At 39.9% G+C, this 26,574-nt stretch overlaps 1 protein-coding gene across 3 annotated transcripts in view; it reads right to left on the minus strand.

Annotated features, from left to right (window-relative positions):
• Positions 1 to 1,681: 1,681 nt before the first annotated feature.
• The window catches only part of CRYZL1 (crystallin zeta like 1), a 38,049-nt gene continuing 13,156 nt past the window's right edge, over positions 1,682 to 26,574 (minus strand). For all 3 annotated transcript variants that reach the window (XM_042458306.1, XM_042458305.1, XM_042458307.1), the window contains 9 exons: positions 24,936 to 25,004; positions 19,288 to 19,421; positions 17,783 to 17,894; positions 14,101 to 14,121; positions 13,322 to 13,420; positions 10,532 to 10,650; positions 8,355 to 8,460; positions 3,949 to 3,994; positions 1,682 to 2,134 (listed from right to left, as the gene is read on the minus strand). In XM_042458306.1, coding sequence (XP_042314240.1) covers positions 2,035 to 2,134; positions 3,949 to 3,994; positions 8,355 to 8,460; positions 10,532 to 10,650; positions 13,322 to 13,420; positions 14,101 to 14,121; positions 17,783 to 17,894; positions 19,288 to 19,421; positions 24,936 to 25,004 — 806 coding nt within the window. In that variant the 3' untranslated portion in view covers positions 1,682 to 2,034. The remainder of the gene's footprint in view (positions 2,135 to 3,948; positions 3,995 to 8,354; positions 8,461 to 10,531; positions 10,651 to 13,321; positions 13,421 to 14,100; positions 14,122 to 17,782; positions 17,895 to 19,287; positions 19,422 to 24,935; positions 25,005 to 26,574) is intronic.

Here is a 26,574-nt window from a genome sequence, read left to right on the forward strand (position 1 = left end):
ACATACCATGCTGATTCACCAATTCAAACTGGCACCTTGTGCATGCTCACTGGGGCTCTGAACACATTGTGAACCTTTGCACTTCTGGGGTGAGGAAGGGTTCCAGTTTCATATGAATGCTAGCCTCACGTGAATGCCCTCTATTCCCTCCAAATGTGTCACTTATCTTTACATGCCCTATGCTCCCTCCGAATGTGGAAGGGAAGAGGAGGAGGAAGGAGAAGAATGGCAAAATAAAATAATAATAATAATAATAATCTTGCAATGAAAGAAATTTTTATTAATAATAATAATAATATTTCCTTAATAATAATAATTTCTTTCCTGCCCCTCAAGGCTCGAGGCAGGGTACCCAAAGGAGAACAAGGCACTGCAAAATAATAAATTATTATTATTATTATGCAGTACTTGTTCTCCTTTGGGTACCTTGCCTAGAGGAGAGGCAGGAAAGAAATTATTATTATAATTAGTAAACAAATATTATGCAGCCTTCATTCTTGAAGGAGTACCGGAAGCAAATGGAGCAAAACTGCAGCGGTGCACCATGGGAAATTTGCCACCTTGGAGGTTTTTTTTTGGGGGGGGGGGTAACCAGGACAGAAGCAAAGTTGCATTCCATACCAGACCAATTCGGACTGAAATCGAAGTGAGCTTGGAAACAATTTTTGTGAATTTGCTTGTTACCAAATTCACCTACACCAGGAGTCACTTTGGACTGATTTTGGATCTGCCTTGGAACGACTCCCCATAGAAAGCAATCACGTGTGATAATCCATCACGTTTTAATGTGAATTCGCATGGTTGGACCAGGAGTGACTTCGGATTGGAGCTGCAAAACCCATCGTGTGATAAGGGCCTCTGTGGATGAAATATCTCCAAGACCTTTTGTCCTCAGCTGCTCTGCTCAGATCCTGCAGGCCCAAGCCCCTGCCCTCCATGATTGGGTCTAAACATCTGGCATGTGGTCTTCCTCTCTTTCTACTGCATTCCACCTTTCTAAGCATCATTATCATTTTTCCTCATGAAGTGGCCAAAATAACGAACATATTGTAAACTGCTTAGAGAATGCTTACTAGTATAAAGTGGTATAGAAATGTTAGTGCTATTGCTTCCTATTTTATCAACCGGAAGAGCTAAAGACCAAACTTTTAATGACAACTAAATAATTTTTATGTATTAAAAGAGTTGTTTGAGGAACCAAAATGTTTTTCCTTAACACAGTACATTGTTACAGATGATCTGGTTGTATTTCTTCATTGTTCTGTTTCTGTTGTGGAAAAGTGTTTTTTTTCTAGCAACTAACAGAAATATTTTGTTCTTCTGAAAATTTTAGAAAGTATTTTCACCCCATTTTGCCATTTCAATGTTTTTTTTAGTACCAAATTATACATAGCCCTATTCTTCCCCCAGTTTGAGTATAAATATGTTAATAGGACTTCCTTCTAGAATACTTACTTGATATTGGAGCCTATATAACAATGAAATAAGCTTAAAAAGATGAAGTGGAAAACATAAAAACTTATGACAGTTCAAAAGGACAAAAAATTTTGCTAACACCTTTCTTGATGTTAATACTGCTAAGCCGTTCTAGGAATCATAGTCAGAGCAAAGATTATTAAAGAAAAAGAAAATCAACCATGAAAATTAAGTTAAATTAATAAAACACTTGGGGAATCATATATACACTTTGGTTTTCCAATGGTACGTTTCCCAATTTTATTAGGATTTCTCCTGTCTTAATCTGATACAGCATGTCAAAATCCCAAGTAAACAAACAATAACAGCATATAAAAATAATACAGTAGACAAAAGGAAATGTTGCCTCTTCTATTCACGAGAGAGAAAAAGAAGGAGAAAGGACAAATATGGGAGGTTGTATCATGATTGCTTACAATTTTTTATAAGATATGCTAACAGAAATATTAAAGCTCTGATAGGAAACATCAGCTTCTTCTTCAAATCTCGTAGCTTTAAGATTAGCTGAAACTCACTGAACAATGTTTTATAACACACAATTAAACTGCCTTAAAAATTTCACAGCTGGACAACTTGTCTTTTTCTTGCTTGATTTTTCTGAACCATTTCCATAGAAACTTTAGCTTCATATAATGGGATTGGCTCATCCAATAGAGGCCTAGAAGAAAATAGTATTTCTGAAGTGTCTCAAATATATCCTCAAATGAGAATACACACAATGCAGGACAATTGCCATAGACTTTACTTTTTAGCAGAGCAAACTTCACAGCTTAAATAAACTGAAAGTATTATAGTCTGCCTAGAATCCCAGGAGCAAGGAGAAAGAGAAAGAACAAATAGAAAACAGCTGTTCAATGTATTACAAACATTTGAAGACAGTTATTAAAAGTAGTTTTAAAGATGACCAAGTTATATTGCTTTGGAGAGCAAATTTTCAACATTTTTCCTTTTGTAGCCTAAACTCAACTGCAATCCATGCTATACAGGGGTAATAATTAGTAGAAAATTAACCATTGTTGCAGGATCAGCTCTGGTTAGTACTTGGATAAGAAACTGCCAAAGAATACCAGGTGCTGCAGGCTATGGAACTGGCAAGAAAGTCCTTTGAAATTCATGGTGTCACCATACACTGAGAGGTGACTTGAAGGGACACACACACACACACACACACACATTCAGCAATTTCACACCAGCAAACCAGTTCAGGCTACTTTCATTCAGCAGTAGTCATACCTAGACAAGCACTATGGATAACTGCTCTGTAGGAGATATTTCCATCATAATGATTTGCAGTTTAAGTCATATTTAATTTATATCATGCCTTTCCCCTGATATATGACCCAAGGTGGCTTAGAACCAGGTTAAAATAAGATACAGCTAAAAATCTGGCGATAAAAAGTTTAAAAAAACTATTAACTACCACATTAAAACATCCTTAGTTTAAAATAGTATAAAATCTTTTAAAAGCAAAAGAGAAAGAAGCATGCATGCTCCATTGTAAGACCTTTACTTACCAAGTGTCTGTTTAAATAAAATAGTCTTTATATGTCATTACATTTCAAGAAATAAGATAACAGAATCACAGAGTTGGAAGAGACCACAAGAGCCATCCAGTCCAACCCCCTGCCATGCAGGAACTGTAGATGGCATCCATTGTTCCGGGTTCCGTTCCCTGGAGCAGCAGAAAACAAGCTTGCTCCATCCTCAATGTGACACCCCTTCAAATACTTAAACAGGGCTATCATATCACCTCTTAACCATCTCTGCTCCAGGATAAACATACATTCCCTGACTAATTCCTTAATATGACTAGATGGCCAAAAACAAACAAACAAAAAACCCCAAAAACAAAACACCAGCATATTGTCTGTATGTGCCTTCAAGTTGCCTGTCAATTTAGGGTGACCCCATTAATTTCATAGGGTTTTCTTAGGCAAGGAATATTCAGAGCTGGTTTTGCCAGTTCCTTCCTCTGAAATATAGCCTACATGACCTATCATTACTTGCCAGTCCCTCATCCAAGTAATAACCAGAGCTGATCCTTCTGAACTTCTAAGCATGCTACCCCCAGCATTAAGTCTAATGGCTATAATCATGGTAGCTGCTAGGGGTCAAGAACTACACAGTAGTATTAGGGGTAAGGTTTTTATTTTCTTTAAACAGCATGATTTTGCCTAGTTACCCAGTCCTTTGACTCATCAACCACCACCATGTAATCTCAGTGGTACTGAGTAGCGTTGCTTCAGGCAGATTATCATTTGTTGTGCTTTTCAGGAAAAAAAGATCTGAAGTCTATTGGACTGATGGGCTGGTTTCAGGTTCTCTAGTGAATGAGAATGACCATAAAGTGAGACTATTAAGGCTGAAATTATACATTCACTTACCTTGAGCTTAGTGGAACTTATTTCTGAATACATATATACAGAATTACAATATATTCTATGGTACTGTTCTATTATATATCTGATTTACCTGAAAACACCATTTGCTAACTTTTCCATTATATCTTCCAAAATGCGTATGAGAAAGAATTGTCAAGAAAAACAATTAGTACATGGTGACTAGTGTGCAAATCTAAACATACAACGTTTCCCTGAACTCCAAAACACTTATTTGTGATAAAACAAGTACAGGATTGAGCTCCAGTTCCAATCTGCAACAGGTTGGTTTTATTCTTGGCAGATCTTTCATTTCTAGGCACAAATGGATGGCTTGGTTTTAGATATTATTGTCATTTATACAGCATCTGATTGATTTGTACATTAATTAAAACTAAAACAGTTCCTGGCTGTAGATTTTTAATCTAAAATGCTTTACACCACTGAAAGTACTATATTTAAAATCAGGGAAAGGAGTTAAAGTTCTCCATCTAAGCAAGATGGAAAGCAACAACTTCATCTGAATCATCAGTCCTGAGATTGGATAGTTTGTTACCTCTAAATGACTTGGAGGACAAGAAGATTTGGAGTAAATTCTAGACTGTTGCTATATAAGATGATGATGAATCATGAGAGCACAATTTCTATACACTTTTTCTTTACAGCAAATACACATATGCTGGCACAAACAATCAAATCCGTGATTCTAGTACAAGGAGAATCCCACAAATTGGCCACCTGCTTTTCACATCTATCAGTTATGAGAAAACTATTCTCTATCCAAGGAGTAGTGAATTTTATTTCCTGTTTTTAGGAAATCTGTAAGTAGCTTTATTTTTATGCCATTCCTCCAATAAAAATATTAAACCACTGAAAACATGGATATGTTATATAAAGAATATTCATGATCATTTAATTCACAGCCTCCATATATATTATCCTCCTGCATCTTGCCAAGGTAGATTAACCAAGGCTAATACACTGACAAGATGCAGGATGCAGGAGGATAAGTACACACTTAATATTAGCACCAACATTATTAATATACAGTAACCTCTGTTGAATGAAAACATGCTCGTCACAGGAACATTATGTAATTTATTGAGCAGACTTGTAGAAGGTAATGACTACATTAAAAATTATTACTGTCCCAGGTTATTTTTTCGAACTGAAAAACGTAAATATAGCCCACTGCACTAGGAACGACACTTACACTGCCTCTGAAAAAGCGCAACTGCTTGTATAATTGTAGTACTCCAATACAACTCTAGGCATAATAAGGAATTATTTGATTAAACACCATGCTACTTTAAACTGCAGTAGTTAAATGTTTAGCTTATAGTGCATTGATCAGTACACAACCTAATAAAAAGGCTGGCGGCAGTGAGAAAGTTGAGAGTGAGAAAGTCACCACAAACGGGAAAAGTAAGGCACTTATCTATCTCAACAGTGCTTAGTTTCTAAAATGAAAATAGCTTTTTCTCGTGCTCACCTAATACCTCAGTCCAAGACAGTGTGCCAGCCAGCTGTTTTTACTCAGTAGTAATAACAGTTACTTTATATTTGCTCAAAAAAACAATACTTCTTAATATCTTATTCTAAATATTGGTTTTAAACATGATATAGTGAGTCTCTTTATATATAAGGCAGTGAGTTCAATTAATTAAAAAATAGGCACACCATCTCAACCTGAAATAAGACAATGTGGGAACTTTGCTAAGCATCAAACTACATGGGACATGGGCTAAGTTGTTTTTCACATAAACACTCAAATTTCTCTGCAATAGTTAACAGTACAAACCTCCGCCTCTCTGTTCAGAACAAAATTTTGCAGAGCTCTTTTGGACTTCCTTCCCTGGTGCCCTGTGAAGTACAGGCTGACAGAAAGAGTGGCTGCAGAAGCATCAGGGATGTTATATTAGCACCAACATTATTAATATACAGTAACCTCAGTTAAGCAAGTGTTAACCATGTTTATATTCAATAGCAGAACAATGGGAGTACAAAATGCCACAGATCACTCCCAGACTCTCAACAATAATGAAGAGAATTTAACAACTGTACCCAAACTGATTTTTAATTTGTATGCAAAGGGATCTTGTAGCACATCTTTGAAACTAACTGAAAGAAAAAAGCTGATAGCATGAGCTTTCGTAGACTTGAGCCTACTTCACAGAATCATGGAGATGGAAGAGACCACAAGGGCCATCCAGTCCAACCCCCTGCCATACAGGAAATCACAATCAAAGCATCCCTGACAGATGGACATCCAGCCTCTGTTTAAAGACCTCAAAGGAAGGAGATCCCACTACACTCCAAGGGAGTGTGCTCCATGTCAAACAGCACTATTTGTCAAGAAGTTCCTCCTAATGTTAAGGTGGGATTTCTTTTCCTGTAGATAGCATCCATTGTTCCGGGTTCTGTTCCCTGGAGCAGCAGAAAACTAGCTTGCTCCATCCTCAATGTGACACCCCTCCAAATACTTAAAGAGGGCTATCATAACACATGTTAACTGTCTCTTCCCCAGGGTAAACATACCCAGCTCCCTCTTTCTTCATAAGGCATGGTTTCCAGACCCTTCACCATTTTGGTTGCCCTACTCTGGACATGCTCCAATTTGTCAACATCCTTTTTGAATTGTGGTGCCCAGAAATGGAAACAGTATTACAAGTGAAGCCTGCCCAAAGCATAATTGAGTGGCACTTCACTTGATCTAGACCAGTGATGGCGAACCTATGGCACACATGCCATGGGATGCCATTTCGCCAGGCACGGGCCGGGAGAAGGACGAATAGGCTTGCATGTGCCCATTCCTCCCTCTTTCCTGCCTTTTCTATCCTCCAGCTGTCTCTCCGAGATAGCTGGAAGCCAGAAAATGGCACGGGGAGAAGGAGCCAGAGGCATGCACCTCTGGCTCCTCCTCCCGGCCTCCTCCCAGCCTTCAGCTGCCTCTCCCCAGGGACCTTTACTGGCCTCCAACTGTCTGTGAAGAGACAGCTGGGGGCAGGAAAAGGTCTGTGGGGTAAAGGGATGGGCATGTACCCAGTCTTCGTCTTCCCACCATGCCTCTCCTGACACCAACGAGTCCGTTGGGGTCAGGGAAGGCCTGGAAAGAGGAGGACAGGGCCTGTGCCCATAGCTCTGTCCCCCACGAGACTTTACTGACCCACAGCTGTCTCTCAGAGCTGTCTTAGAGGTCTCAGAGACAGCTGGAGGTCGGGAAAAGGGTGGGGAAAAGAAGCCCCACCCCCAGGGCCAGAAGTGCTGCCCTGACACGCAACCCCATCCTGGGGTGGCAGAAGTTCTGCCCCAGCATGCAAATCTGAAAAGGTTCGCCATCAATGATCTATAGACACTATGGCCCCATACAGACAGGCCAAAATAAAGCTGCTTCGGGTCACTTTGGAGGTACTGTATGCTATTTAAATGACACATGCATCTTAAGAGGCCAGGAGCTCTGCCAGAGAAGCACTCCAGTCCTTAGGACTGGAGCATGGCTTTGGCATGGCTTCTAGCCTCTTAGGACACATGCATCATTTTAAACAGCATATCTCCAAAGTGACTCAAAGCAGCTTCATTTTGGCCTGTCTGTATGGGGCCTATATTCTAGTGATGCAGCCTAAAATTGCATTGGCCTTTTTAGCTGCCACATCACACTCTTGTGTCATGCTCAACTTGTGGTCTACTAGGAATCCTAGATCCCTTTCACACATAGTCTTCTTAAGCCAAGTGTCCCCCATCCTATATCTGTGAATTTCCTTTTTCCGCCCTAAGTGCAGTACTTTACATTTTTCCATGTTGAAATTCATTTTGTTAAGTTTCCTCAGATGCATCCTTAAACATGCATTTGAGGAAGGAAGCTCAATGATGAAAAGTCATGCTACCTCCTTTTCTCTTTCAGTTAGTCTCAAAGATGCTACAAGATCCCTTTGCACACTGATTTTCAATAATAACATGGCTATGTCTTTAATTTTTCATTTGCTAGCCATGACAAAAAAAGGATACTTTTGCAGATGGTAAGGCAATACATACTGGCATTTTGTTTAAATAAATACTTGATCAAGTTGCAGCAATTCTGAACTCAAGTAGCATTCACTGTTTTTTAACAAATTATACATATTTTGGTATGTTTTCACCAGATGCTGAACATTTCTGTTTGGAGTAGAAAATGCAGTCTCCCATAAATACCATATAAAAACCATCCTGCTAACAAGGAGATGAGAAGAAGTAAAAATATGCTGGTCAACTGGCATTATCCAGCTCCCAATGGTAGCACCACCTTCGCCCAAATGCCACCACAGGGGTTTGCCCAGAATGGGGAAAAAAAGCAGCAGAAACAACTTTGTACATACATTATACTGTATACATTTTATTTTAAAAACAACAAAGCCTATTGTTTCTGTAAACCAGTTGATGATGCCTGCCTGAAAATAGCATATAGACACATGGAGTTACAAAATAACACATGAAATAACAAAAGCAACCACTTGGAAAGGATATATAGGTACTTCCCTTGATGCATATTTGACAAATTCCACACTTCATCATTTAGAAAAGAGATTGTAGCACCTTTCAGGAAAAGACAACGACTATCTGGAGGATCCAACTTTTAAAAAATGTGAAAAATTGTTAAGCTACAATGGAAACTAAAAGTTGCATGAACAAAGCTTATTATTGAACAGTTGACATAAAGGTTATGGTAATAAGAAATGCAAAGAGTTTTCAAAATATGGAAATTAACTTATTGCTTTGCAAATATTTATCATCTCTAAAGTACGGAACAGGTGATTCTAAGATGAAGACAAATTATCATTCAGTAATGGAAGAGCTGATTCCTATTACATTAGCAATTTCAGTTGGTTTTCCTTATAAACTATCCTAGAGTTTTGCTGTACAGGTTCGATCTGGACACACAACATTCTTGAATATTCACAGGGACGTCACTGTGAACAGGGAGTGCGCTCCAGAGGACTTTAATCCGATTTCGATAAAGTCACCTTTTATCTTGATCCTTTTCTGAAAGTATGCATTTTACTGTATGTAGCTGACTCCAAGGTGGTTTTAGTGAGGAGCCAGGGTGAAAGAAGTTTTTGGCAGGAAAGACTGGTTGGGTTTAGCAAGCCTGTGTGCTACCATGTTTTTCTACTTCAGTGTATGTTTAGCCATGAGATCAATGGTGAGGGACTGGGGACTCTTCCTCCTCTCCCACCTGAGTGTCACATTTCTTTTTACTCTCCCCCCTTCTGATCCTCCATTCCAATCAGTGTTGCATTATTTTTGTTTTTATTTTAGTTATTTAGGCCTGATATACACTGCCAGGACGTGACATCCTGGTGGCGATGGGCTTGGGACCGCGCACCAACTGCACGGTCCTGAGCCCTGCTACATGCTGGCAGCGCTACTATTCAGTGACACCACCCACACGGGGGGCATAGGGATGACATGTGGGTGTCTGAGCGTCCACAGGCCTCAGCAAGGATGTGATGCAGCCCTTACGCTCTAGGCAGCTCCTTTTTTGCTGCGCAGCATTACCACTCTGTTTGGTTGCTGTGGTAACGCTGCACAGCAAAAAGGGGTGGCGTTTAAATGCCAGTCTGTACCGCCCCACAGTTTAGTTTTTTATTTAATGGAACATATACATTCCCTTTCCCCCCAATTTGCTCATTCACTTGTGCAGTGATTTCACACATTCTCTCCCCTCCCCGCCAATCATTCAATTGCTCACTGTAGATATCTGCAAAGTATGTATGGAGGATATGGTGAGGGAGTGCATGGGGATGGGGAAAAACAAACATGACACTCCAGTGGGAGGAAGGGAGAGGGAGGGTATAGCCTGATCTAAACCCTCACTGCTGATCTCATGACTGAACATTTTAATACAAAAAATAAATAAAACACAATGTTACCTTTTCTTCTCTGTTGTGTGTGTATGTATGTATGTGTACAGTACATTTAAAATTACATCTCTTAGTCACTGGGGTGGCAAAGGGGGAAAGGATTGGATGGACAGGCATCAAATCAGAGTGCAAGGTGGTCTAGATTGACAAGCTATCAGTAACAGCTACTGGTTGATATGCTTCTGTGTCTGTTAGTGTGTGGTGTTAATGGATTGCTGGGAAGTTGTTGTAGACCAGGAAAAATGCAAGGTGAAGTCTATTTTTTTGGTCAGTGTAGACAAGCCCTTAGACAATACTCCAATTGTTAGTTGTCTGGTTGGTGGCAGCAGCTGCCTCCAGAAAAATTGTAGCGTGGTAATATTAAAAGCAGGGTAATCAATCCTAAAGGCTCCAGATCACAACTGATCTTGGAAGCTAAGCAGGTTCAGCCCTGGCTAGTACATGAATGGAGATAGTCAATGCTTGGTATGTTGACGATAGGACTAGTCCCTATAGTTCTGGTCTCACTGACCCTTGCATTGTTTCAATACAAAAACAGCACTTCTGAATAAGGCTAGAACAACAGCACAATCCTATGTATGTTTACTTGGAAATACATGCAAAAACACATGCAAAAAGGTAACAAACAATCCCAATTTTAAAACTTTTCAAAGATTTCTCTTTTATTAACATTGTCAATGCATAGGATTATTAAGTCGGTATTCATATTTACAAGGTAATGAATGATAAACATCAACATGTATATACTTACTTACAGTCATTTCAGATATTTCTTATTACCTGAAGATTTTCTTCCGTGGTAATCCAGTGGCCTCCAACACTCAGCAATGTAATGATGTCATGTTTGTGTGGCAACAATTGTTGTGAAGTTGCATTATCTTCCTTACTGTGTAATCGCACTAAAACGATGCAAATTAAAACAACTTTGTAAGAAAATAAAAGTTCCATTCAGATTGCCTATGCTTTTGACACTCTTCTTCTTAAAATATCTAATATATTCAGGATATAGATTTTTTCCCTCTTTAACAAGGACAGTGGAACCTGAGACCCTCCAAATGTTGCTGGACTCCGATTTTCATCAGCCTTAGCCAGTCTGGTCAATGAGGAAGTACTGTATGATGGGAAATGTAGTTTAATTCACCACAAGCTGAAGTCCAGTAATACTCGATATGACGGGTGAAATTCTCTATACTATATCAACTTGATCTTCTCTAGCATTTTTGCTTTGTGGCATTAGCACAGAATATTATCCTGCAAAGTCTTTTAAAAAAATATTTCCCTAACTTCAATATGTCTGTCAGGTGACAGCTGCCCAGAACCCAGTATGGTCCTTATGCCACCTTCACTGCTGCTTTCTTAAAGCACAGATGACAATTAAACTGGCAAGAGTTAAATGGACAGATTCTAAAAATGATAGTAGAAGGACTAGTTTCAGTCTCTGGACAGCTTCCACAAAAGAGAGGCTGCATCTTCACTGCAGAAATAATCCAGTTTGACACCACTTGAACTGCCATGGATCATTCCTATGGAATCATGGGACTTGTAGTTTGTTGTGGAACTAGAGCTCCCTGACAGAGAAGGCTAACTGACTCACAAAACTATAATCCCTAGAATTCCATAGTACTGAGCTATGGAAGTTAAAGGAGATTATCACATGAACTTTAAAACCCTCTTAAATGTCCCAGGCTGCAGCTGGGCTGCGGGATGGAGCTGCTGATTATCGCATGCTAAATGGCTGCCTAATCGCCGCCCACCATCAGTCTGGGTCAAAACTGGGTCCCATCCATGCTCTACCAGCATTTTTTTAGAAGCTGGAAAGCTTCTGACTTAGAAAAAGTGTTGCGATTTAGCATGCGATAATCCTTGCCTCCATCCACTGTAATGGCTCTAGCCCAGGACGCTTGAGATGGTTTTGAAGTTCATGTGATAAGCTCAAAAGTGCTGTCAAACTGATTATTTTTGCAGTGTAGATGCAGCCAAAGAAACAACTGTACCATAAGATGTCATAAGAAGCAAAACATGGATGAAGGGCTGTGGTTTTGTCAGCTCCTAGTGGAACAAAATAAAATAAAATAAATTAAAAAAGGAAGAAAAAAGAGCAGAAAATCAAAAAAGGTTTTGACAAGTCACTGAGCCCTGGTGGCACAGTGGTTAAATGCCTGTAGTGCAGCCACTCACTCAAAACCATAAGGTTGCGAGTTCAATACCAGCAAAAGGGCTCAAGCTTGACTCAGGCTTGCAACCTTCCGAGGTCGCTAAAATGAGTACCCAGATTGTTGGGGGCAAATTAGCTTACAGTTGTAAACCGCTTAGACATTGTTAGTTCAGTATGAAGCGGTATATAAATGAAGCTTTTTTTGTTTATTTGTTAGCATACTGGCTTGTCCATAGTAAACTAGAATCATACTATGATGCTTAAATATGCCCATTATACAATAAAAATATACAGTGAGGAAAATAAATAAATAAGATATTTCACATGTAATTATTAAGATTATTAAAAATAACAGTAAATGATGTTAATGTCAGCATTTCTGTAAGCCTTTTTCTAGGTATACAGCACTCATACTCCAATAAAGAAAATCCTCATTTGCATTAGGTTCACTATTCCAGAGGAACTGAGATGTAATTCACATATTCATCAGCATGTATTCCATTTCAAATTTCATAATCTTGATTTTATAAGGAATATGGTTTTCATTGTTTTAACAAAGGGTTGAAACAGACGGGCAAAATAAAGTAGCTTCTAGCTTCTTTGAAGGAGGAGCATTTATATTGTGCACATCTTGAAAGCGGGTGGAAAGTGAAACAAAGCTGCACTCTGGGGCTAAAACAGGAGCAAAAAGAAGCTGGGATACTCTGGCTTAGCAAGCAAAATGCACATCTTCGCGCTTGCATATAAACAGCCCGGCACCAGTGCAAAGCAAAACAAAACAAAACAAAAAAAGTGCAACAAGCATAATGGATACAATTACAATAGACCGATAGTTCAACAGAGGAGCATGGGGTGAACAGAGGTGAAGGGGGCATGTATGGGGAGCCTCCATGATTGTGCTTTGCCAATGTATCATTTGCGTACCAATGCACTGATGCCCAGTATGTGCAGAGAATCGTATGCATGGCTGAGTGGCTGATCAAAGGGGTAGCCATGCAATAAGATGGCATCTGAGAGGACATGGAAGGTACTTGGAGATTACAGGTGGTGTGTTTGTGTGATGGTGCACATATATGGTAGGGAGACAACAAAATAAAATTACCCAATAGCACGGCTTCGCACCCACTATGCGGTCTGCCCATGGGTGTTCAGCTCGCCTTGGGAGCAGGTCGTTTGGACAATGGCTTTTTGCCCAGCTTTTGGAAAAAGCAAGATCATGCAATTTTTCTAGTCTGTTTGCTCCAGCCCAAAAAATGTCTCACACTTATGAAAGAGCTGTTCCTATGCTTCCGTATTACATATGACAGTTCATATAGCTTGAATGAATTTATTAAAAGTTTTAACTTAAGAAACTCTTGTAAAACTTGTTAATAAATATGTCACACTGTTGATAGAGTTCTGAAGTAATGACAAACCTCCTGCATCAAGGATGATGTCAACTCCCAATCCACCGGTTTCTTCCAAACAGCTTTCTGTCAGGTCATACTTTCCATTTGATTCATCTATAATACGAGCTAGATGGGATGTTAAAGGAGGATAAATTACAGCAATAATTAAGTCCCAAAATGTTAGTACTTCTGTTTTTAAAACCAGAAGACACACAACTATGTAACAACACATTTTCCTTCTAAACAAGACTGAAATAAATAAGTACATTATTGAGGCCATTATTTGGGTCACTCTATAGCTCAAATGATAAGGTTGGTATGACCCCAAGAGGGCCTGAAAAAATGGCTCTCAGATCTATTGGCAAGATACCTGGAGCCTGTCTAGCTCTACAAGGGTTTTTGCTACAGTCCCCACACATATTACCTCCCACATCCTAATGGAGGATTAACCAGTTCTCCAGAGGAAATTTTCCAAAGACACAAGTAGAGGCAGAGTGAAAGAGAAAACCAGTTTAAGCCATTTCCATGCCTTCTGACAGTGGAAGCTAAGTTCTAAAGATAAAACCCTGGGCAGAGTTAAATTCCACAGACTCACTGCAATTTACTACTGAGTAAAATGCATAGAATTGGGATTTAAAACTAAAATAAAAGTTGCTTTCTTTATTCTAAATTCCAGAGGAATGGAATATTTTTGGTAACATATTTGGTCTATCCTGACACAGAGACTGATTTTTTTTGCCATGCAGCATGTAAAGTACTTGAAATGGAAATTATTATTAAAAATAAAAGGCTGTCTTTACACTTACCTACTAATGGTTGCTTGACACCTTTTAAAGTAAAAGACCAAAATGAGAATTAGAATCAACAGTCCAAATATTTAAATACTGCTTTTATATACCTGGGGCCAAAACCATCTTCTTCAGGGTATTGCTGAGCCCATAAAGGTTGACAGACACAAGGCTGAAGGAACCTCCGCTCTCTCCTTCCTCCCAGCTATGCTTCACCAGCAATAAGCTGGTCATTATTCACAAGGCTGCCAATTAAAACCTTCTATATAATAAATCTGCTTCTCCTTAAAAATGGAGTAATTTACAGATGAGGATATTGTCTGCTGTCAGAAAGTTACCTACAACTCTCTCATTGTGCATCAGTGCTACCATATAGGAAGGAGGACAGAGAGTTCTATTAAATCCCCAAATTAATATATTTCCATAGCATTTCTATCTGTATGTGTATCATGCTCTATTCATGCACATCATTCACATGTACCCATCTGGAGAGTCAAATTATCCAATATGACACCTAATTTTCTTACTGAAATCTATGGAATGTATAAATTCTTAATTTGGATGAGATCATTGTGCCTTCAAGTCATTTTTGATTTATGGAAATCTTAAGGTGGACTTATCACAGGGTTTTCTTGGCAGATTTTATTCAGAGCGTGTTCGACATTGCCTTTCTCTGAGGCTGAGCTAGTGTGACATCATACCCAATAACATTATTTCTTTGATTTTTTTAACTGTTTTAAAAAATACACAACTTAATGTAGTTTACAATCACTGCACTACTAATACCGCAATATAATAAAAATAATTACAAGTTGAACAATATTGACTATATTTTATTGACTATAACTTTTAATATTGACTATTAGTAGACCACCAATGAACACAGGTGCTGTAGGACATATTTCAGAGGAAGGAACTGGCAAAACCACATCTGAATATATCTTGCCTAAGGAAACCCTATGAAATTCATGGGGTCATTTGAAGGTATGTATGTGCACACAAACACACAGGCAAATGTATGCAGGAAAGTGCTTAGCTTAGTGGGGGGCTGGGGACTGGGAGGAATGGCAGAGTTGTGAAGAAAGTTAAGGAAACAATATAGAAAATAAACATGGGCAAAGGAGGAAAATAAATATTTTTAAAAGTATTTACTGCCTGTATTACTGCATCTTTTTTCCAAAGTGAGATGTTTGCAGTGGAAATGTTTGAGGTCCATTTCATCTACTGAGTGGAGAGTTTGGTTTATTAGCTTATGTGGGATTGATGTCCATCTGCTAAAATATTTGCATTGCAAATATTAATCAGGTTCCTATCCTGTGCTGTCATTCTGCTAGTAGCACAAGGCTTTTATCACTTGCAGAAACCTCATTTTTATCCTTACTAGAGTGTCAAACTGATACTTTGATTATTCCTATGCAAAGTGATTTTGCAGCACTTTTGTAGAATAAGCTTAATAGATTAAGTCTACAAAAGTTCCTGCTACAACATCTTTCACACAATTAGCCTCAAAGGTGCTGCAAGATCACTTTGTATACTGATATTCCAGACTTACACAGCTATGTCTCTGAATCTGATTATTCCTGTGCAGAGTGATTTTCAGCCTCTTCTGCAAGGCATTATGATCTCTTTGGCCTAGGTATGTGTGTGTCCTAATTGTTCTTGTTCTTCTGCAAGAGGTTCTACAATCACAAGTAGAATAATGCCAGTGCTTGTAATACAGGATGTAACCAATTTTAGAAGTCTGTTATACAATACAGTGATTGGGCTGTGCTAAATAAGACATTATTCTCAAGCTGCTGGGAAGCACTTAGAGACTGCTTCATATAAAACATTTCAAGCTGCATTTAGCAGAAGCCTGAGAAGCTGTTATTTGGGTCATTGTGTTCCATGTTTAAACCTCCTTGTGCTTACAAAGCACTAGAAGATATTATTTTCTTGAATATACAAGACTTGACTGTGTAATAATTCTTTCAACACCCTATTCTAACCTCAAGTCCAACAGTTCATAGCTAATTCCCTGTAGAAACAATTTTTAATATGTCCCTGAAGTGTGGACTATTTGGCTTGGTAAACTGTATTAACTACCAATTGGCAGTTCTGTTTTATTATACTGATGCTGCATAATGTAGACTGTTTTGTTTCTCATACTTTCACAGAATTTTAAGTAGCAAGAGAAGCCACATTCAAACAACTAGATGCCATAGTTCCACTTATTATAGAATGGTGTAAAATACAGAAGCTGTCAAAACAGATACTTGCCATTTACTTTTATGAGAACATACACAAAAGTGTAATAATGTGTTATTAGTGTAAAACAACATTTTCAATCAGAGGACAAAGAGGAAAAGTGGAATTCTACAGAGATAAATTATTTTATTGAAAACAGACTTGGGAAGGGAAAAACTCATTCAATAGTTACATGGGACTGTGATGATAGAGTGAAAAACTTTAGACTTCTGTGTTGAAAAGGGACATCTGCAACCAGAATAACAAATGTGACATTTGAACATGAGAGACCTTTGAATATGCAGCTATGTATCACTAATGAATAAAAATGTCCTAATTACCCATAATCCATCTGTGCAAGAAACTATTTTGTGCAAATTCTGCTTCCTTTTCCTCTTTTTGAACTCAGATGCAAGAGGATACAGCAGACTCATCCAGTTTGCAGATTAGAGGTGAGCAAAGTGTACCCTGTGGGACACCAGTGCTGCCCCAACCCTTCGATTTTTGTATTTAAAAAGGGGTGGTAGTGGGAAAATCCTGCCATAGGCGCCAGGTCCTCCTGCCCTGCAAACTTTCTTTAGATCAAGGCAGGCCTTTTTCCCAAACCAAAGAAAGTGTCTCGGAGGGGCCAAGACACCCCTTGCTTTCTCTTCCCCATCCTCTCCCTGACATGCGAAGGACAGGATCAGAGAGGAAAAGGGTCTTGGAGGGGTTAAGGAACCTCTTACCTTCTCTTCCCTGAACTTCTCCTTGGGATGCCCAGGGAAAGGATCGGGGAGGGGCCAAGGCATCTCTTGCTTTCTCCTCCCTGATCCTCTCCTTGGGATGCCCAGGGAAAGGATCGGGGAGGAAAAGGGTCTCTGAGGGACCAGGCCACCTCTTGCCTTCTCTTCCCCATCCTCTTTCTGGGATGCCCAAGGGGAAGATCAAGGAGGACAAGGGGCAGAGAACTAATTAAAGGGAAAGGAGGGTGAGAAAAAAGCAGTGTGCACCCCTGCTCCTCTCCCCCCACTCACCCTTCCTTTTAACTGGTTTCTGAGTGGCGGGGGGATGAAGTTATTCACAATTTTTTCATATCTGTGGGGGTCTCATTCCCCTAACCCCCATAAATATGGAGGGAGAACTGTCCACTAAAACTGATACAGTATTCAAACATCTGGCTGAATAAACAAAGGTCTTCTTCCCCTTGAGCCTATAATGTTGGTGGCTGGACATGACCCCTCAGGGAGGAACTTCCACAGCTGGAGTGCAACATCTATGAAAGCCGTGTGACATCAGATGTGGTAAGCACTCAGAAAATAAAATTTGGAGCTGACATTCTGGTCAGGACTAATCAATATGGGGGTATATACTCTCCTTCTTAGGTCTCAAATTGTTTCAGGCTCATAAAGAACATAAATATTTCAAATACAAAAATAAATAAGAATGCTTTTAAGTTTCATCACACATTTTAGGATGAAGCAGCGGAACTCACCCACAGAAGGTGTAAGACGCTCAAGATACTGCTTGTCTTCAGGACTATACACTGTAGAAATTACTTTGGCTCCTCTGTGTTGTGCTAACTGAATAGCTATTGTACCAAATGGCTGCAGGGGAAAAATGAGACTAACTATGTACATATGGTTATACATTTATGTAAAGTAAATGGTTAAAGAAAAAAACCATTCAAGAATTAATTTGGTCATATTTGCAGATAAATTGATAGCTTCTCAATTTTAATCTATATTAAACTACATTAAAACCTATTCATCTGATATCCCTCACTTACTCCTAATGAGACTGAAAGAGGATTTGAAGTTCACAAGCCTCATCAGTGGTTCTATTACCCTATGGGCAGTAGAGAACAAACATTTATGTGACAGAAGAAACTCTTAAAGTGAACGAAGTTTGGCTACCAGTCCTGAAGAATAGTAAAATGGGGACTCAACCAATACAAATGAGAAATCATCCAGGGTCTGGGGCTTTCCCAGCAAATAATGATCACCAATTAGCAGACACCAATTCTCCTTTGCATATCCTCCCACCCTGAGGCCCTGCCATCAACAACATAACAATACACAGATTAACATGGAATTAATTTTCTCCTTACAGTATATGTGTGTACACACACACACAGCTCTCTTCTATGCCAACATTCTCTGAAGATGCCAGCCACAGATGGTGGCAAAACATCAGGAATAAACTCTTCTAGAACATGGCCACATAGCCCGAAAAACCCGCAAAAAACTATGGATGCTGGCCATGAAAGCCTTCAACTTCACATTTATGTGACAGCCCTGCAGGTTTTTGACAGGATTATCACATCTTTATTTCTCAGTGTTCCCTACACTAGGTTAAGTACACACAGCTCTTTAAACTTATTCTCACTGGAATTTGTTTCCAGCACCACTGAACTCATTCCAGTCTGTTCACATCATTCTTAAAAGTCTGCACTCACACATGGTCAGCTGAGATCTGACTAGTGCCATATAAAGTGGAACTGTTACTTTCCAGAAACTGTGGTTCTGTTAATGCAGCTTAAAATCACATTATTTCTGCAGTCACAGATGCCTCATATTCAGTATATGATTAATTATAATCCAGAGATCATTTTCACATGTATACCTGTAAGGACAGGTATTCAATAGCCTATAGCTGCTCAATATCTTACAGATGCTTGTCTGTTGAGACTACTTCCCACTTAAAAGCAAAACTTCACATTTGCCTGAAACAGATTTCCAGCCTATCAGTATCATTTTAAATTTGAATTTCTTGGTAGCATGGTCAAGATACTATGCCTAAAGTGTAACATACAATTACAAGTATAAGAAACAAAAGGTAGTAATCAAATAGAATATTGTTTTCTCTTTCTTCTGAATCATATAGGAAAACACACATAATATTTCATTTTTTCAAGACAAATATACCTAGATAATCAAGATAATGGTTTCTTAAATAGTTTTCATAGTATGCCATTAAAACTGCATTTCTTGTACCTACACTTGCTCCATTCATTACTAGCACAGTTTTTCCTGTAGAGACGTAGGAAAGATAATGTAAAGCTGTGTATGCACGAACACCATCACGAAGAGTCCCTGCTGATTCAATCCAGGAGATTTTTTCTGGTTTATGAGCTGTTTCACAAGAGGAAAAAAATGTTGGTGCACAGATTTTACAGAGGTCAGATGTTTGCCTTATTCATTTTCAGTTTTGAAATGAAACATTCAATTTGTTGTTTTAACAGACCAGAATCTATTAGGAGAAAAAAAATGGGCAGTGTTCTTTTTCCTCCAAAAAAGAAAATTAAGTAGAACATTCTGCATATTCCAGAGTCTTTATTTTTAAAATGTTAATAAACTTGTAAGCCTTAACTTTAAAATTAAAAAAGAAAAGAAAAAGATGGGGGAAAGAATCTAGAAGCAACCTAGAATGAGTTTTCATGGATTTCTTTCTACTTCCTCAGGTGTTGTAACTGTTTGGTTAAAAAGTGTTCTTAAATAGTTTGATAGTAACTAGTAATAGTTTGTGGATTTCACTAACACATGGGAAGTTAGGATACAAACAAATCTACAGGGGTACCTCGGGTTACGAAATTAATTCGTTCCGCCGCCGCTTTCGTAACCCGAAAAGCCTTCGCAAGCCGAAAACCCATAGGCGCTAATGGGGAAAAGCCGCGATTTCGTGTGAAATAGCGCCGAAAAGCACCAAAATTTTCTTCGTAACCCGAAATAACCTTCGTAACCCGGAACAGTTATTTCCTATGGGATTTTTTCGTATCCCGGAAATTTCGTAACGTGGGTATTTCGTATCCCGGGGTACCACTGTATAAGCTTTAACATTAGAATTGCTTGCAAACAAAGTGTTAAATGGATTTATAGCATGATATCTGATTTCACAATGACCTAGGAGAAGTCAGGATATAAATATTATTGCTGATTACTTTATAAAATCATTATAATTACTTCATGATAAAACTGCAAAAAATATTACCGTATATACATGTGTATAAGTCAAAAAATTTAGGTGAAAAATTGACCCCAGAAAACCGTCCTAGGTTAACGTACATGGGTCAATACCATAGGACAGTGATGGCGAACCTATGGCACGCGTGCCAGAGGTGGCACTCAGAGCCCTCTCTGTGGGCACATGTGCCGTTGCTTCAGCACAGAGTTTGTCATAGTTTGTTATTAGAAAGCCAGAGGGACATGGCACTTTGCAATAAATAAGTGGGTTTTGGGTTGCAGTTTGGGCACTTGGCCTCTAAAAGGTTCACCATCACTGCCATAGGAGCAAGGCCCAGCCTTCGTCTTCCAGAGCTTTTTCCCAGCTGGGCTGTCTCCCTGGGGAACAGCCCAGCTGGGAAGAAGCAGGGAAAGCAATGGATCGCTCCCACAGCCTTTTCACAGCTAAGCTGCCTTTGAAGGAAAGGCAATCAATGCCCCCGCAGTCCATTCCCAGCTGGGCTGCGTCCTTAAGTCTGACCCTCGATTTATCCATAGGTCATATAAAAAGCCACAATTTTAGCCCCAAAAACTGACCTCAACTCATTCATGAGGTTGACTTATAGTAAACTATATATGCTAAGTTCAAAATATGTATTTTGTATAGGGAGAAACTTATACAGTGTAAAATACTACTAGTAATGAAATGGAAATCCTAAAACCAGCTTCATAAATTATACCAGGTTTGTTGAAGTTGTTCAAAAATATGTGAAGGTATGAAAGACAGCAAAATCTAGAATACATGGTGTAATGATAAACGGTCACAAAATGCATCACACTAACTTTTGAGCTCACTGGCTTTTTCATCAGGTTAAGTGGTTAAAGAACCATATAAACATAGTGTTGTATAGCTAACATGGAAACTTTTGTATTGTCATATGTGTGTGTGTGTGTGTGTGTGTGTGTGTGTAAGCCTTGTGATGGTGTTTGGTTTGCAATTGGGAGCTGAGGGGGAAAAGCCCCCTTTCAACCTCTGCTGGGCCCTGTTTACATGTTTTTTTTTTTGGCTATCTGGCCAAGATGGCAGCTGTTGGTGGCAGAAAAAATTAAAAAATTCAAAGGAGGTATAGCATGGTTCCCTCAACCTGTTTGGGTTCCAAGCACTTTCAAGATTATTTTTCTAACAGTAGTCACATATTTGCTGTACTATGAACTGTGATTTTTTTAAGATTCTACTAAAATTATTTGCAACCCACCACAAATGGTCTGTTATGGGAAAATGTAAGCCCTCTTAGATTTAAGGAGATATTTGTGCAAACTTCTGGATTTCTGGATACATGTAGTTGCTTGTTTTAATGTTAAGCATTCTGCTTTCTTTTGCTTTGCATTCAGCATATATGTAAATACACTTGCCAGATACGGCATTATGTCATTAACTGAATATTTTCAGAAAATATTCATTTATGTTACAAAACTATACTAAGATTTCTGCAAAGGCAATTGTTTTAGTCTAACAAGGAAGACAAGGGTATAATAGCCTTTGATGCCAGTAGATGTAACTGGAGGTATTATTCATTTAAGTCACAAAGTTTATCCACGACCCAATGACTGGGTGGACGTAACTTTTAATGTACCGTATTTTCCGGCGTACAAGACTACTATTTAGCCCAGGAAAATCTTCCCCAAAGTCGGGGGCCGTCTTGTATGCCGGAAAGCCCCTGGGTCCTAAAGAGAGCCCTCGGCAGCAAAGCCTTCTCTCAAAGGCAAAGGAGTGTCCTCCTCCGTTCCTTCCCTCCTTTGCTTTTTCCCCTTCCTTCTCTCCCTCCCCTCCCTTCCTTCTCTCCCTCCCTCCTTCCTTCCTTCCCTTTTTCTTCCTTTTCTTCTCGCTCCAGCCTGAGAGCCACGCTGGCTACAGAGCAACCAATCCTTTGGAGTCACACACTCACAGTTTTCAGCCAATCAGAGAGAGGGCTGGAGAGTGGTCGCCACCCCACCCTCAGAAAAGGGTCTCTCTCTCTCTCTCTCTCTCAGCCCCTGAGAGCCAGGATACAGAGCAACCAATCCTGTTTGGATGGAGTCACACTAACAGCCAATCAGAGAGAGGACAGTGGTTGCCCCCCCGCCCTCACAAACTACAATTCCCAGGATTCCCTGGTTTTTCAAGGGAATTGCCTCCACACTTCCAGATCCCAGCCCCAGAGAATGAGTCTACAGCATAATCAGTGTTGCCAATTTAAGTCCACTTCTGTAGGTGCATTTGGATTTAATAATGATAACAATAATGGTGATGATGATGATAGAGAGAGAGATCTTGTAGCACCTTTGAGACTCACTGAAAGAAAAGTTGGCAGCTTTCCTAGACTTAAGCGTACTTCTTCAGATGCATGGGAATTGTAGTTCATTGTGGCACCAGAGCTCTTTCTCACAAAACTACAATTCCCAGGGTTCCCTAGCACTGAGCCAGGGCAGCTAAAGCGTTCTCAAACTGGATTATTTCTGCAGTATGGATTGGACCTTGAGCATTTTTAATAACCAAGGTCCAAAACACACTGCTGAAATAATCCAGTTTGTGACCACTTTAACTCTCCTGGCTCAGTGCTAGGGAATCCTGGGAACTGTAGTTTGTTGTGGCATCAGAGCTCTTTCTGACAGAGAAGGCTCAATGTCTCACAAAACTACACTTCCCAGGGTTCCCTAGCACTGAGCCAGGGCAGCTAAAGGGGTGTCAAACTGGATTATTTCTGCAGTGCAGTTGCAGCCAAACACATTTCTATTTGGCACAAAGCTTCCTGGGCTTTGATTCCAATAGGAGCCACTTGAACTGCCACGGCTCCATCCATACAGAATCCCTGGGATTTGTAGTTTGGAGCAGCGCCCCCCCCCCGGCATTCTTTGGGCAGAGAAGGCAAAAGACCTTATAAAACTACAAATCCTAGGATTCCAATAGGATGGAGCAGCAGCTCTTAAAGTGGTGTCAAACTGCATTAATTCTAAAGTGTAGATGCACCAAGAGGAAGGGCAGGAGGAGTTGTCGAGGTGGGTGAAATAATGTTGTGTATGCTGTTATTTCAAACGTGGAACACACTCCTTCCTCAGAGTGTAGTGGAGTCTCCCTCCTCTTCCCCTCCTTTTCTTCTTTCTCCTTCTCCTTTTTTCTCTTCCCCCCTCATTCTCCTCTGTCGCTGCTGCTGCTGCTGCTGTTGTTGTTGTGTGCTCCTTCAGCTCCTTTCTAACTTATCATGGAAGAGAGGGGTGGTCTTATACGGTGAGTATATCCCAAACCCTCTATTTTAAGTTGTAAATTTGGGGGTCGTCTTATACGCCCAGTTGTCTTATATGCCAGAATATACGGTACATGGAAATTTGCATTCCCAGTTGGAACACTTAGACAAATTACTAGTTCTGCCTGACTACCGTTTGGCTGGGGCCCCATGATTTTATTGTCATGTGAGATAACACAGTGACAATATCAGTATCATGTTTCTTTTGTCTTATAGCAATCCAATAAAGGAACTGGATTTATAAGTGTCTCCAAATTTCCAATGGTTGCAAAGTGATGACTATAATATAAGAACCTTTATAAAGTCTAGAATACATTCCCACCATCATTGTTTCCACTGAAAAACTGGAAAACCCTCCCCGCTCATGAATGGGTTGTTTCCAAGTTAACAGAAGACAGCTCTCTATAAGAGAAGTCAGTTCAAATCCAGAGATGATGGTCTTCTAATGTAAGTCTTTGCACAACTGTATATACAAGGCTTGTTTGTGTATACTGGGGAGAGTAACTATAGGAGGCTAGGGGGCCCCCCAAAATAAAAAAAAATGCCCCCAAATGCCTTCTAAAGGGAATAGGGAGCATTTTCACCATATACTGAACTCCCCACAGGTCAGTTTCATCCCAGGAGACACCTTTTTAACAAAAGGAAGTGAGGAGAAGTCACTTCCTTTTTTCTTTCTCTTTTCCATTTTTTTTTATTAAAAAAGGCCTCTCCTGGGCCTAAAATGGCTCAGGGTGGGGACAAAAATGTGGCAAAATGGCCTCTGTGTCCCTGGGGGCCAAAAATCACAAGCAATATGCCCTCTCCATCTTCCTACAATTTAATATTTAAACACACCATGCCTACACCCAACAGCCTAGCTCAAACATACGAGTAATTATTTTGCATAACGTACCAAAACTAAACATTTTGATGAATTAAAACTTTCACTAGTGCTTTCCAACATTTTGCAAATTTTGAATCCAACCCAAACTTGCTGTTTTTCACCTACTTGTGATCTTATGGATTTGCATGCTGTTTTCAACTTTATAATTTGCAAATTCATGGTCCTAACTATTACAAAGTACAAAAAGACTTAAAAATGCAAGTTCAAAAAAGAGTGAGAGTCTTTCAGAAACACTTGTTTTTGGGCTTTCAGAGTGAAAGAGCAGGAATACTAAGTAAAGTAACAGGAGTAGAAGTTTAAGAAAAATGTATAAGTCAGCTCTTGTGGTTTCTGTCTGAACATCAATTGACTGAATAGTATGTACTGCTACCATTGTTTAGGAAAAGTCAGATTATACAGAATTTAAGTCTTCAATGTAAAACAGAAAACTTTGGAATACACATGAGCCTTTTTCATTATCTAAAACATTTCAACGAAAAGTGTAAGCAGTTAATTTAAAAATATTAATTCTGACTCCTATGTCCATTAATATAACATACATACCTAGATAATGCTCATGAACGAAAATAACTTCACACAAACCAGACTCTTCAGAATCCAGTGGCAAAATTCCTATGAAACCAAAACAAAACCACCAAATCAATCCAAGCATGTCATCATACATGAAACAATATTGTTAGTTTGCTCATCATTGTTACCATCTTTAAGGTTTACATACAGTGGGCCCTTCCCTTATGTGGCGGATCAATTCCAGATCCCCTCACATAAGGGGAATTCCGCATATGCTCACGCCCCATTGAAAACAATGGGGCGCATGCTTGCTGCACATACATCCTATGTTATATTGACTTGCAGCTTCAGCATAAGCTTGCAGCCATGTATAGTGCAACCGCGTACAGTGCAGGCACACTGTATTGAATCACAGAATCATAGAGTTGGAAGAGGCCACAAGGGCCATCCAGTCCAACCCCCTGCCATGCAGGAAATCACAATCAAAGCATCCCCGACAGATGGCCATCCAGCCTCTGCTTGAAGACCTCCAAGGAGGGAGACTCCACTACACTCCGAGGGAGTTTGTTCCACTGTCAAACAGCCCTTACTGTCAGGAAATTCCTCCTAATGTTGAGGTGGAATCTCTTTTCCTACAGTTTGCATCCATTGCTTCGGGTCCTAGTCTCTGGAACAGCAGAAAACAAGCTTGCTCCCTCCTCAATATGACATCCCTTCAAATATTTAAACAGGGCTATCATATCACCTCTTAGCCTTCTCTTCTCCAGGCAAAACATCCCCAGCTCCCTGAGTTGTTCCTCATAGGGCATGGTTTCCAGACCTTTCACCATTTTAGTTGCCCTCCTTTGGACACGCTCTAGTTTCTCAATGTCCTTTTTGAATTGTGGTGCCCAGAACTGGACACAATATTCCAGGTGGGGCCTGACCAGAGCAGAATATAGTGGCACTATGACTTTCCTTGATCTAGAAACTATACTTCTATTGATGCAGCCTAAAATCGCATTGGCCTTGTTAGATGCTGCATCGCATTGTTGACTCATGTTCAATTTATGGTCTACTTGGACTCCCAGATCCCTTTCACACGTAGTTTCATTCAGCCAGGTGTCCTCCATCCTATATCTGTGCTTTTCGTTTTTCCGCCCTAAGTGCAGTACGTTACATTTCTCCGTGTTGAATTTCATTTTGTTAGCTATGGCCCAGTTTTCTAGTCTGTTCAGGTCATTTTGAATATTGATCCTGTCCTCTGGGGTATTAGCTACTCCCCCTAATTTGGTGTCATCTGCAAATTTGAAAAGTATGCCCCCAATTTTGTCCTCCAAGTCATTGATAAAGATGTTGAATAGCACTGGGCCCAGGACAGAGCCCTGTGGGACCCCACTGGTCACTTCTCTCCAGGATGAAAAGGAGCCATTGTTGAGCACCCTTTGGCTTCGGCCAGTCAACCAATTACAAATCCATGTAACAATGGAGGACTCAGGTGGAGAGGACTGCCTTGCCCCACCCACCATCATCCCAGAGCCTCTAAAGGCAACGGAGGACTCAGCTGGAGAGGCCTGCCTCACTCCACCCACCATCATCCCAGAGCCTCAAAAGGCAACGGAGGACTCAGCTAGAGAGGCCTGCCTCACTCCACCCACCATCATCCCAGAGCCTCAAAAGGCAATGGAGTACT

This window comes from Sceloporus undulatus, chromosome 3, assembly GCF_019175285.1.
Source record: "Sceloporus undulatus isolate JIND9_A2432 ecotype Alabama chromosome 3, SceUnd_v1.1, whole genome shotgun sequence".
Classification (NCBI taxonomy): Eukaryota; Metazoa; Chordata; class Lepidosauria; order Squamata; family Phrynosomatidae; genus Sceloporus; species Sceloporus undulatus.